Below are 14,017 nucleotides of genomic sequence, written 5' to 3'. Positions count from 1 at the left end.
ACGTTTGTCACGTAAACAAAAACGTGCAAACTAGTTACTAGCACAGCACTGACCGGTGTGTTGGAGAGTAAAACCACGACAGCATTTACAATTCGAGTACTGTGACGTTTCACCGGTAATTACAACAACCAGCCTCACCAGGCGAAATCCAGATGAGGCTGTCACTCTCCAACACACCGGTTAGTGCTGAATTATTAACGAATTGGCACGTTTTGTTTACGCGACAAACCTTACAAAAATTGGCGGTGGTGGGTGGTGGCAGGTTTAACGGCACATTTATATTTAGTCGATCTAACCCAAACACCTCTATTACCGTACATCGCGCAATTACGCCTGATCCACAAATACGACGGGTGATGTTCATGGTGATCATGATGTTCATGGTGATGTTCATGGTGATGTTCATGGTGATGTTCATGGTGATCATGATGTTCATGGTGATGTTCATGGTGATGTTCATGGTGATGTTCATGGTGATCATGATGTTCATGGTGATGTTCATGGTGATGTTCATGGTGATGTTCATGGTGATCATGATGTTCATGGTGATGTTCATGGTGATGTTCATGGTGATGTTCATGGTGATCATGATGTTCATGGTGATGTTCATGGTGATGATCATGATGTTCATGGTGATGTTCATGGTGATGTTCATGGTGATCATGATGTTCATGGTGATGTTCATGGTGATGTTCATGGTGATGTTCATGGTGATCATGATGTTCATGGTGATTCATGGTGATGTTCATGGTGTTCATGGTGATTCATGGTGATGTTCATGGTGATCATGATGTTCATGGTGATATTCATGGTGATATTCATGGTGATGTTCATGGTGATCATGATGTTCATGGTGATGTTCATGGTGATGTTCATGGTGATGTTCATGGTGATCATGATGTTCATGGTGATGTTCATGGTGATGTTCATGGTGATGTTCATGGTGATATTCATGGTGATGTTCATGGTGATCATGATGTTCATGGTGATATTCATGGTGATATTCATGGTGATGTTCATGGTGATCATGATGTTCATGGTGATGTTCATGGTGATGTTCATGGTGATCATGATGTTCATGGTGATATTCATGGTGATATTCATGGTGATGTTCATGGTGATCATGATGTTCATGGTGATGTTCATGGTGATATTCATGGTGATGTTCATGGTGATCATGATGTTCATGGTGATATTCATGGTGATATTCATGGTGATGTTCATGGTGATCATGATGTTCATGGTGATATTCATGGTGATGTTCATGGTGATGTTCATGGTGATCATGATGTTCATGGTGATATTCATGGTGATATTCATGGTGATGTTCATGGTGATCATGATGTTCATGGTGATATTCATGGTGATATTCATGGTGATGTTCATGGTGATCATGATGTTCATGGTGATATTCATGGTGATATTCATGGTGATGTTCATGGTGATCATGATGTTCATGGTGATATTCATGGTGATATTCATGGTGATGTTCATGGTGATCATGATGTTCATGGTGATATTCATGGTGATGTTCATGGTGATCATGATGTTCATGATTATGGTCATGGTGATGATGTTGATGATGTGAATGGTGATGTTGATGATGTTGATGTCGGTCATGTTCTCTTAGCTGCTGGATGAGCTACCCATGATCTACACATGCTGCGTCTTCGTGTACTGCCTGTGAGTACTGGATACACCGCACAAGCTGCACCGGAGCACTGTATATACTGTACAACCCACACACGGGGAACTGTACACACTGCACAAAGTGACCGCGGGGCACTGTACATACTGTACAAACTACAGCTGGATACTCTATACTGTACAAACTGCCTCTCGGTACTGTGCACTACCCGTGAGCATCGTATATACTGTACAACACTGTACGTGAGTACTGTACCAACATTGCTCTTGAAGACATGGGGGTGACGGTAATTTCAAATCCCAGTCTCGTGCTGCGCAAAATGGCGCTAACGACGATTATTATTGTTGATTGTTCGCCCACGTCATCGCACAAACATCGCGCAGAGGGACCGCAAGCGACCGGACATCGCGCCATGCTCCGTCAGGAGATCTGGTGTTCGTCATTGCCGCTATCGTCGTCGTCGTCATCGTTGGCGCGGGGGCATCGGTGGCATTGGCGGCCATTAGCATCGGCGTGTCTAAAACCCGCATCGACGATCCATTCATTCTGCAGCTCAGTTGGGAAAAATGACATCGCTGCTGTTTCTCTTTTCCACGAACTCGCGCCCAATCCGAGCGACAAGCACAAACAAAGAGAATGGCAAAAGCGGCGCAGTTGCAGCAGCCGCCACTGGCAGGCAATCGCTGCTTAGCAGACACACGGAGGAGGGAGGGGGAGGAGGAGGGAGGAAGGGGGAAGAAGGGGGAGGGAGGGGGAGGGGGTATGAGGGGGAGGTAGGGATGGAGGGAGGGGGGAGAGAGGGGGAGGGAGGGGAGGGAGGGGAGGAAGGAGGAGGAGCAAGTTGGAGGGAGGAGAAGGAGGAGGGAGGAGCAAGGAGGGAGGGGGAGGAGGAGGAGGTTGGAGGGAGGGAGGGAGAAGTTGGAGGGAGGGAGGAGACACAGGAGGAGGTTGTGGGAGTGCCGAGACACCTCGCCTGCAGACCCACCGCTGTAGATCTGCCGACTGACCATGTTGCCGAGCCGTCTGGCCAGGATTACTCCATACACGGCTCTTAGTTGTCAAAGAATGACATCGGCAGCCATGTTTTCGAGAGCAATGCCCAAAGAGCAGCGGCCTCACACCACGACGCCATTGCCACAACACAGTAACGCAACGGCCACAACACGTGCCTCCCCCCAACCACTGCACTCTGAGTCGGCTCGCGACCCCCGCCTCCCCCTGTGCCTCCGTGGCGCATCGTGAAGGGTTCCACTGCACTCTGACCACCCATCAACCGATCAACCTGGGGTCTGTGCACGGCTCTCGCGACGTTCTTCACCAATTTAAAGCGTGAAGATCGAGGCGGTGGTTTCTCACTTGAGGGAGGCAACGGCATTCTCCCGGCCTGCTCTCTGAGTTTTTATCAACCTGGGGCCCGGATGCGACGTCGGTTGCAGGAGGCGGGGCGTCGATGTTCATCGCCACGGCTGCCAAATGAAGACGCCGCCACTCGACCGCATCCACGCTGTCCATTCTGATTGTCCACGTGGCAAAATCTTTAGTTGAGCGAGGGGTTTGCTTCCCCCAGACCTGTGTCGAAATGGAGGAGTTAACACTGCTCCCGAAAAAAAGTTGCCCTGAGTCAATGTAAATATACATATAGTGAGACCCCACCAACTATCGTCCCCAATCTCAAACCTGAGTACGACATCAGTGGTCACGGAGCGCCTGCGTCTGAAGCGGTCGCTACGTCCCCACATTGCTGCAATGGTCAGATTCAACTCCATTTCAGTCTGTACCAGAGGTGCCCCAAGCACTAAGACAGCTCTACTGAAGATCACCGGTGACCTCTACAAAATCACCGATGACCTCTACAAGATTACGAATGACTTCTGCAAAGTCACAGATGACTTCTAGAAAATCACAGATGACCTTTAGAAGATCATTGATGACCTCTACAAGATCACTGACTACCTCTACAAGATCACGGATGACTTCTACAAGATCACGAATGACTTCTACAAGATCACAAATGACTTCTGCAAAGTCACCGATAATCTCTACAACATCACCAATGACCTCAAAAAATGACCGATGACCTATACAAGATTACCGATGACCTGTACAAGATTACCGATGATCTCTACAACATCACCGATGACTTCTACAAGATCACCACTGACATATACAAGATCACCTATGATCTCTACAAAATTACCGATAACCTATACAGTGAGGGAAAAAAGTATTTGATCCCCTGCTGATTTTGTACGTTTGCCCACTGACAAAGAAATGATCAGTCTATAATTTTAATGGTAGCTGTATTTGAACAGTGACAGACAGAATAACAACAACAAAATCCGGAAAAACGCATGTCAAAAATGTTATAAATTGATTGCATTTTAATGAAGGAAATAAGTATTTGACCCTCTGCAAAACATAACTTAGTACTTGGTAGTAAAACCCTTGTTGACAATCACAGAGGTCAGACGTTTTTTGTAGTTGGCCACCAGGTTTGCACACATCTCAGGAGGGATTTTGTCCCACTCCTCTTTGCAGATCTTCTCCAAGGCATTAAGGTTTCGAGGCTGACGTTTGGCAACTCGAACCTTCAGCTCTCTCCACAGATTTTCTATGGGATTAAGGTCTGGAGACTGGCTAGGCCACTCCAGGACCTTAATGTGCTTCTTCTTGAGCCACTCCTTTGTTGCCTTGGCCGTGTGTTTTGGGTCATTGTCATTCTGGAATACCCATCCATGACCCATTTTCAATGCCCTGGCTGAGGGAAGGAGGTTCTCACCCAAGATTTGACGGTACATGGCCCCGTTCATCGTCCCTTTGATGTGGTGAAGTTGTTCTGTCCCCTTAGCAGAAAAACACCCCCAAAGCATAATGTTTCCACCTCCATGTTTGACGGTGGGGATGGTGTTCTTGGGGTCATAAGCAGCATTCCTCCTCTTCCAAACACGGCGAGTTGAGTTGATGCCAAAGAGCTCCATTTTGGTCTCATTTGACCGCAACACTTTCACCCAGTTGTCCTCTGAATCATTCAGATGTTCATTGGCAAACTTCAGACGGGCATGTATATGTGCTTTCTTGAGAAGGGGGACCTTGCGGGTGCTGCAGGATTTCAGTCCTTCACGGCGTAGAGTGTTACCAACTGTTTTCTTGGTGACTATGGCCCCAGCTGCCCTGAGATCATTGACAAGATCCTCCCGTGTAGTTCTGGGCTGATTCCTCACCGTTCTCATGATCATTGCAACTCCACGAGGTGAGATCTTGCATGGAGCCCCAGGCTGAGGGAGATTGATAGTTCTTTTGTGTTTCTTCCATTTGCGAAATAATCGCACCAACTGTTGTCACCTTCTCACCAAGCTGCTTGGCGATGGTCTTATAGCCCATCCCAGCCTTGTGTAGGTCTACAATTTTGTCCCTGACATCCTTGAAGAGCTCTTTGGTCTTGGCCATGGTGGAGAGTTTGGAATCTGATTGATTTCTTCTGTCAACAGGTGTCTTTTATACAGGTAACAAAGCTTTGATTAGGAGCACTCCCTTTAAGAGTGTGCTCCTAATCTCAGCTCGTTACCTGTATAAAAGACACCTGGGAGCCAGAAATCTTTCTGATTGAGAGGGGGTCAAATACGGATTTCCCTCATTAAAATGCAAATCAATAAAAAAAAAATTGACGTGCGTTTTTCTGGATTTTTGTTGTTGTTATTCTGTCTCTCACTGTTCAAATAAACCTACCATTAAAATTATAGACTGATCATTTCTTTGTCAGTGGGCAAACGTACAAAATCAGCAGGGGATCAAATACTTTTTTCTCTCATTGTACAAGATCACCTATGATCTCTACAACATCACCGATGACCTATACAAGATCACCTATGATCTCTACAACATCACCGATGATCTCTACAAGATCACCACTGACCCTATACAAGATTACCGATGATCTCTACAACATCACCGATGACTTCTACAAGATCACCGCTGACCTTTACAAGATTACCGATGATCTCTACAACATCACGGATGACTTCTACAAGATCACTGATGACCACTAGAAGATCACTAATGACCTCCACCACATTACGGATGACCTCTACAAGATCACCGATGACCTCTGACCTCTACAACATCACGGATGACCTCTACATCACAGATGACTGGTGTACTGTGTACTCTGCCTGTGAGTGCTTGATGATGATGATGTTGATGTTGTTGATATTGTTGATCATGATGTTGTTGATGTTGCAGGTTTCTCAGCTTTGAGAAGCCAAACTTCATGAATGTTCCGTTCATCCTCACTCTGGTGGCATTCAGCTGCCTCGTCACAGGGGTGAGGGCATCACTAACATCAACATCACTAACATCAACATCATTAACATAAACATCACTAACATCAATATCAGCACCATCAACACCGCCATCCACATCACGAACATCGCCATCAATATTGGCATCAACATCGCCATCACCATCAACAACATCACCATTGACATCGCCATCAACATTGCCATCAACATCGCCATCAATTTTACCATCAGTATCGCCATCAATATCACCATCGGCATCACCATAAAAATTACCATCAATATTGCCCTCAACATCACCATCAACATCACCATCAACATCGCCGTCACTTTCCAGCTTCAGCAGCAGGCGCATCTTACAGATGACAAGTCGATGGTCAGTGGGCAGATCAGCTCCACGGTAGGTCCTGTTATCAAGGACATGGGCTTACATCCGCTGTTTCGTCACTATGTAGTCCAGCAGATGTTCCTGCTTGGACCCGGCATGCATCCATGATGTTGTGTGGATGCGCCGATGCCGAAACAGTGTGTTGGTAATTACAAGCCAATGGGCTGCACAGAAGTTTAGCAGCCTCGTAGCATTGTGTTTGAGCTGATCTGGCCCATGCCTTCCAATCACTCCAGACCAGGTGCCAGCATCAGAACCTGCTCGGGCATTAAAGTCACCCAACAGGATGACTCTATCCTAAGGGGCGTAAGCTACCACTACCACTCCTCGCCTCTGGTTGATGGGAAGGTAAGCCCACAGTAGCCTGGGGCTTACAGCTTCCCACAAATCACCGCCATGCTTCCACACCCCTTCATTATATTGTTCAGAAGAAGAGCCACTCCTATTGTTTGGCAGTCTCCTGCCCCAAGTCGAGGACTGTCCACCCCTCATCTGACTGGAGCCAGAGCCCGTCCACTGGACCCCCCTGTATTCCACACATAGATTCAGGCAGTACCGGTCCAGCTCCTGAAGAGGAGTGGCGACCTCTCCTCCACACTGAGCGTTTGGACATTCCACGTGGCCACCCACCGTGGTTTCCTGCTGTCTCTGGAAGAATCCCGAGGGGAGGGGTATAGTCTGGCTCCACCAAATGGGGTTTGGCCAGAAGATGCTTGTCCCATACATACGTACATATGTACGTCCACTCAGGGAATCCGGGACAAGCTTATTATAGTATGTTCACCGTGATTAATTGGTAAGGTGATTCTAAAATGGCGGGGTTACCAGCCCTTTGCATACTGTAATGGAGACATGCATACACACAAATTAACACAGTGACACATAGCCACACGCAGAGACACACAGGCAATCTCTTTGAAACACTTAACAGCAATTGAAACACCACACATACTTCTACAGACGTATACATTACTCACCTCACCCTAACTGACATAAATTAACTTAACACTTAGACACCGCCACCTCCTCAGCTGCTTAAATATAACCACAAGACAAAGACAAGTGTTGTCATCACATCTACCCCTCTATTTAAGGAACGAAACAGGTGGACTTCTCCACAAATCTGGCTGTCGCCTGATGATGCTAGTTGTAATTGCTGGCGAAACGTCGTACTCAGATTGTAAATGTTGTGGCTTGGCTCTCCAACACACCGGTACGCTAGTAACGAATTGGCACGTTCTGTTTACGTGACAAACCTTACAAATTGGCTGTGTCGGGTGGTGGCGGGTTTAACGACACATTTATATTTTTAAGTGGTAGAATCCAAAATACCTGTATTGTGGATGATATTGGTCGCGAAAGCCTACTTGTTAAATATCCTTCGTAGCCGTAACTGTGCGGCAAGAGCTGTTAGCGAGCACCACTGCAGGCCGGCACGGCACACGAGGGGCTGGGTGGCCAGCACCACAGCAGTAGCGATGCTTACCCACTGCACCAGGTACTGATTTGGGACGTAGACGACCTAGGGGAGGCCCAGGATTCGCCACTGGGTTGATGGCCTTGAGCGGGAATCGAACTCGGGTCGCCGGGTTTGTGGTGGAGCGCGGCACTAATCCGCTGCCCTACATCACCACAGACACTCACCACACTCATTGTAACCAACTCTTGTTCAGAAGCGACCTGGCCATGACAAATGAGAGCTCAAACAAGTGACTGCTTATTATCATCATCGTCGTAGTGACGTGGGAATTTATAGCAGAAGCCAAACAACTCTAAAACACGTGGTGGAGACGTTGATTCTAAACATGGAGGGGAAAACCAGAGGACCCGGAGAAAAATCCACGCGACCATGGGGAAAGAGATGCAGACTCCAAATATACAGCAGCAGGCATCGTCAGGGTCGGGATCGAACCCACGACCTCCTGTAGACCAGGCGAGGTAGTTAACATCTCCTAGCCACCGTGATGATGAACGAGAAACGCAGACTCCAAATATACAGCAGCAGGCATCGTCAGGGTCAAGGATCGAACCCACGACCTCCTGTAGACTAGGCGAGGTAGTTAACATCTCCTAGCCACCGTGATGATGAACGAGAAACGCAGACTCCAAATATACAGCAGCAGGCATCGTCAGGGTCAAGGATCGAACCCACGACCTCCTGTAGACCAGGCGAGGTAGTTAACATCTCCTAGCCACCGTGATGATGAACGAGAAACGCAGACTCCAAATATACAGCAGCAGGCATCGTCAGGGTCAAGGATCGAACCCACGACCTCCTGTAGACCAGGCGAGGTAGCTAACATCTCCTAGCCACCGTGATGCCCCAAAACACACACTCATCGCTCACCACACTCACTCATCGCTCACCACACTCACTCATCGCTCACCACACTCACTCATCGCTCACCACTTACCTCACCACTCACGCAGCCGTCTGTGTCTCTGCAGATTTACCTCCTCTTGAAGGAGCCAGTGTTCCATCAGGTGAGGACGATCACACAGCTGATGGTGCACCTAGCCTGGCACTGGGGATAACACTGATTTTATTGATCTTGATGACTTCAAGGGTGATGTCCATGGTGCTAGTGTTGGTGATGTTAATGATTGCGGTGATGTTGCTGTAGTTCATGTTGATGGTGGTGATGTTGTTGATCATGATCCTGATGATGATGATGTTGTTGACATTGGCGATATTGATGGTGGTGGTGATGTTTCTGTAGGTCATGTTGATGGTGGTGATGCTGTTGGTGATGTAGTTGGTGGTGGTGGTGGTGATGTTCGTGGTGATGATGTTGGTGGTGATGTTGGTAGTGATAATGTTGATGATATTACTGTAGATGGTAATGTTGATGGTGGTGGTGATGTTGGTGATATTTGTGATCTTGATGGTCGTGATGTTGATGATGGTGTCGGTGGTGACGATGATGACGATATTGATAGTGGTGATGTTTATTTTGGTGATGTTGATGTTGTTGATATTGGTGATTTTGATGTGTGGTTATGTTGGTGAGCATGATCCTGGTGATGAAGTTGTTGATATTGGCGATATTGATGGTGGTGGTGATGTTAATGCTGGTTATGATGATCATGATGCTGATGTTAATGGTGATGTTTTCGGGTGAGCTGAGAGAAACGGGCGGCCCACTCCCAGTGTCCACGCGTAAGCAGGCTTCTCTTGGAGGTTCAGAGAGCCGTGCGGTTCTCTGAATTGGGTACACGGTCCAGACCTTCCTTCCCCACCTCCCCCCCTCCCGAGACCCTGGCTGATGGAGGAGGTGTTCCGGTTGACTGCGAAAGAGCGATAGGCTCACTCCCACCGTCTGCACCGCATCCCACGTCAAAAAATGAGGAGGCTTACCACAACCTTCGCTCGGAGGTTCGGAGAGCCGTGTGGCACTGCAAGGATGGGTGGTGGTCGCGGGTCGCTGAGGAGATGGAAAATACCTCGTTAGCCCACGATCACAAATCACTCTTTCATTCCATCACAAACGTAACTTGCAGCACCAAACTGATCAACATCCTTAAGGGAAAGAACGGTGATCCGATCTCCGACCCCTGAGGGGAAATCCCTCGGTTCAAAAGATACCATTGGACAGGGTGGGGATGACCCTGCCGGGGCTGCTGTGCCTCAAATATTGGAGGAAGTAGCCCCCCCATTATGAGTGGCTGGTTGGCATCCCATCTTCTGAGAAAGTACAAGGGGTGATCCAGAGTCTGAGACCATGAAAAGCGCCAGGCAGAGATGATTTCCCAAGCACAATGCTGAGGGAAGGTGGCATCTGTGTGCAGACTGCCCTACATGATATCATCACAACTGTCTGGACCACTGGACGGGTTCCACAGGATGGGAAGGATGCCCTGGTGGTCCCCCTCTTTAAGAAAGGGGACCGCACAGACTGTAACAACTACAGGGGCATCTCACTCCTCAGTGTGCCGGGTAAGGTCCTGGCAAGGATTATTCACCATCGCCTTGCCAGACACGCTGAGGAGAGGCTTGCGGAGCCCCAATGTGCTTTTATACTGAGGCGGTCCTGCACAGATGCCATATTCTCTGTTCGTCTGCTACAGCAGAGGTGTAGGGAATTCCCACAGGACCTACATCTCTGCTTTATTGACCTGGTCGTGACCTATGATACCATCAACAGGGCATGGATCTGGGTTGGTCTTCGTGCTTTCTAATTCCCTGACTCTCTGCTCACAATAATTAAGGACCTTCATGATGGTGGGCAGCCCTGGCTAAATCTACGTGGCCGGGAATCGGAGCCATTCCCTGTTCACCTTGGGATGTCCTCTGGCCACTACACTCTTTTATACATTTTCGACCAGTTAATTTGAGAAGCTTTCAATGGCTGTACGAGTAGAATTTCCATCTGGTACAGATACAATGGGAGACGGATTGATGCCTAGGTGCGGTCGAGGGATGGCTCCCAATTGGTCAACCATGTTGCGTATGCTAATGAGCTGGTGATTGCTGCTCACTCAGAAGAGGAGTTGGAGGCTCTGCTGCTGAACATGGAGCATGGCACTCAGAGGTGGGGTCTTACCGTCAGCACCACGAAAACGAAGCACCTGCTTGGGTATTTTATGTTATCAAACGCTCCACCCCCTCCACTCCTCATGAGTGATGGAGCAGTTGCAGAGAGAGTGGAGAGGTTTCCATACCTGAGCAGAATGCTTATGACCAGCTCCGGTTTGGCAGCAGAGGTCTCGCTGTGAATCAGCCGAGCGGCATTATCCTTTTCATCAGCTGCATAACTCTGTGTGGAAGCTACCTGGTCTGTCACTCCGCACAAAGCTTCGGATCATCTCGACCACAGTCATGCCCTCCCTTCTATATACTTGTGAAACGTGGATCTCTCTAATTGAACATCTGCGCCGGTTTGAAACATTTCGGCTGGTCTGCCTCCGATCCATCCTGGGTTTAACCAGGCTGGATTGTGTGAGGAACTCAAAAATCCTTGAAAGATCTGGACACAGTCTCATCAGTGAACTCCTCCGGCAAGCAAGGCTGCACTGGCTGGGTCATATAGCCTGCATCCCCAGCCACTACATGCCCAAGCAGCTTCTGTTTGGCTGGATAGAGGGGCCTAAACGGGCACCACATGGACTAAAGAGGAAATGGACTGATGCAGTACAGGAGGATGTGAGCTGAGTGGACTTGCTGATGACTGGTACCAGCGGTGTCAAAATCGGCCGAGGCTCGTAAAGGAGGCTCTTGGACAGTTGGAGGAAGTCGCCATCCAACAACAACAGAGAGCAGAGGAGCGACGCTAACAACAACGAGTGGAGCACTGGGCAAGCTAAAACACAGCAAGTTGCCACAGTAGGGGGCACAGGTGGTGGTTCATCTGCCAGTCATCTCAGTCAGCCAACCCATGACACCTGGGTCTGTCCCATGACCTCCTGTCAGCGAGCCTTCGAAACTTCACGTGGCCACAAAGTGCCCCTGGCCTGGCACAAGCGCCGTGGTGACTTCACCGCTATTTGGTGGCCAACAGTGGTGGTTTTTGTTTGATGTTGATGGGGGTGGTGATGAAGTTGCTGTAGGTGACGTTGCACTTGGTGATGTTGATGGTGGTGGCGATGCTGTAGGTGATGGGTGTTATGTTGATTGTGATGGTGGTGATGTTGCTGTACATTATCGTGGTTAAGTTGATTGCAATGTTGATGGTGGTGATGGTGATTTTGGTAAATGGTGATGGTGGTGATGATGTTGCTGTAGGTGATGGTGGTGAAGTTGATTGCGATGATGACATTGATGGTGATGTTGATGATGGTGACGATGTTGGTGTTGATGGTGATGGTGGCGATGTTGGTGTTGATGCTCATTGATGTTGATGATGGTGATGTTGATGGTGATCATGTTGCTGTAGGTGACTTTGCACTAGGTGATCATTGTGGTGATGTTGATGATGTTGATGATGTTGATGATGCTGCTGCTGCAGGTGATGTACGGGATGCTCGTCTGCTTCCTCGTCGTCCGTGGAGTCTACATCGCGTTCTGGTACCGAGTGCTCGTGATGCCTTTCGTGGTGGTGGTAGTGGTTGTTGTGGTTGTGGTGGGAGTGGTGTGGAGAGTCGGTTTAACACGGAGGCTTTCACGACCAGTATTATTCATAATAAAGGTTTTTGGGTTAGATTTTGTGTCATAACCCTCCACCACCCGACACGGCCACTCAGTAAAAAAAGTGTCACGTTGACAAAAGAGAAAATAGTTCACTACTTTAGCCCACCGGTGTGTTGAAGAGTGAATCCACAACATTTACAACTTGAGTATGGGGCAGTCCATAAATGACGTCACGCTATTTTGGACGATTTTTGACCCCCCCCCTTCCTTCGTCACACGACGTCACGAAAAGTCAGCCCCCCCCCCCCTCAAATATGACGTCACAAAAGCTCTGTCCCCCGCCCCCCCCCGTGACGTCACATTTATCAAACCCCCTACCCCCCCTTCATCACATATCGTCACAAATGTCTGACCCCAACCCCCCCCCCCCTAGGTGTGTGACGTCATTTATGGACGGCCCCTATGACGTTTCGCTGGAAATTACATCCAGCATCTTCGGCCGATCTGCACTTTTTCAAACCGGGAGCAAGTGGAGGGCTTCACGATTCGGGCAAATCGCCCGATGAAGCTGGATGTAATTTCCAGCGAAACGTCGTACTACTCAAGAATTGTAAATGTCGTGGATTCACTCTTCAACACACCGGCGGGCTAAAGTAGTGAACTATTTTGTCTTTTGTCAACGTGACACAAGTTTTTACTGATTGGCCGTGTCGGGTGGTGGAGGGTTGCGACACATTTATAAATAACGCGATCTAAGCCAAAAACCTTTATTATGGCGTGGAGAGTGGTTGTGGTTGCAGTGGTGTTGAGTGTGGTTGTGGTGGGAGTGGTGTTGATTGGTTGTGGTTGGAGCAGTCTTGGGTGGTTGTGGTGGGACTGGTTGTGGTTAGAGGGGTGTTGAGAGTGGTTGTGGTTAGAGTGGTGTTGGGTGGTTGTGGTTGGAGTGGTGTTGGGTGGTTGTGGTTGAAGTGGTGTTGGGTGGTTGTGGTTGGAGTGGTGTTGGGTGGTTGTGGTTGGAGTGGTGTTGGGTGGTTGTGGTTGGAGTGGTGTTGGGTGGTTGTGGTTGGAGTGGTGTTGGGTGGTTGTGGTTGGAGTGGTGTTGGGTGGTTGTGGTTGAAGTGGTGTTGGGTGGTTGTGGTTGGAGTGGTGTTGAGTGGTTGTGGTTGAAGTGGTGTTGGGTGGTTGTGGTTGGAGTGGTGTTGAGTGGTTGTGGTTGAAGTGGTGTTGGGTGGTTGTGGTTGGAGTGGTGTTGGGTGGTTGTGGTTGGAGTGGTGTTGGGTGGTTGTGGTTGGAGTGGTGTTGGGTGGTTGTGGTTGGAGTGGTGTTGGGTGGTTGTGGTTGGAGTGGTGTTGGGTGGTTGTGGTTGGAGTGGTGTTGGGTGGTTGGAGTGGTGTTGGGTGGTTGTGGTTGGAGTGGTGTTGGGTGGTTGTGGTTGGAGTGGTGTTGGGTGGTTGTGGTTGGAGTGGTGTTGGGTGGCTGTGGTGGTTCTATTGTTGCGCTTGACGGCGATGTGGTTCAGGAGCTCGATGCTCAATGTGGAGGTCCTGCAGCAGCTGCTGCTGCTGCTGTCTCTGCTGCTGCTGTCTCTGCTGCTGTCTCTGCTGCTGCTGTCTCTGCTG

At 48.9% G+C, this 14,017-nt stretch overlaps 1 protein-coding gene across 3 annotated transcripts in view; it reads left to right on the top strand.

Moving 5' to 3' along the window:
• Positions 1–14,017, top strand: part of LOC133362908 (alkaline ceramidase 3-like) — a 45,481-nt gene that overhangs the window by 17,581 nt on the left and 13,883 nt on the right. For all 3 annotated transcript variants that reach the window (XR_009757545.1, XM_061581877.1, XM_061581876.1), the window contains exons 4-7: positions 1,631–1,683; positions 5,888–5,969; positions 8,780–8,815; positions 12,277–12,335. Coding sequence is in view for 2 of the 3 variants with exons in the window: in XM_061581877.1 (XP_061437861.1) it covers positions 1,631–1,683; positions 5,888–5,969; positions 8,780–8,815; positions 12,277–12,335 (230 nt within the window). In the remaining variant the exon portion in view is untranslated. The remainder of the gene's footprint in view (positions 1–1,630; positions 1,684–5,887; positions 5,970–8,779; positions 8,816–12,276; positions 12,336–14,017) is intronic.

The sequence above is a fragment of the Lethenteron reissneri genome, unplaced genomic scaffold (genome assembly GCF_015708825.2).
Source record: "Lethenteron reissneri isolate LAM-NWPU_2019-01 unplaced genomic scaffold, ASM1570882v1 scaffold_1638, whole genome shotgun sequence".
In the NCBI taxonomy this organism is placed as follows: domain Eukaryota; kingdom Metazoa; phylum Chordata; class Hyperoartia; order Petromyzontiformes; family Petromyzontidae; genus Lethenteron; species Lethenteron reissneri.
This window is presented reverse-complemented; position numbering and strand designations above follow the sequence as displayed.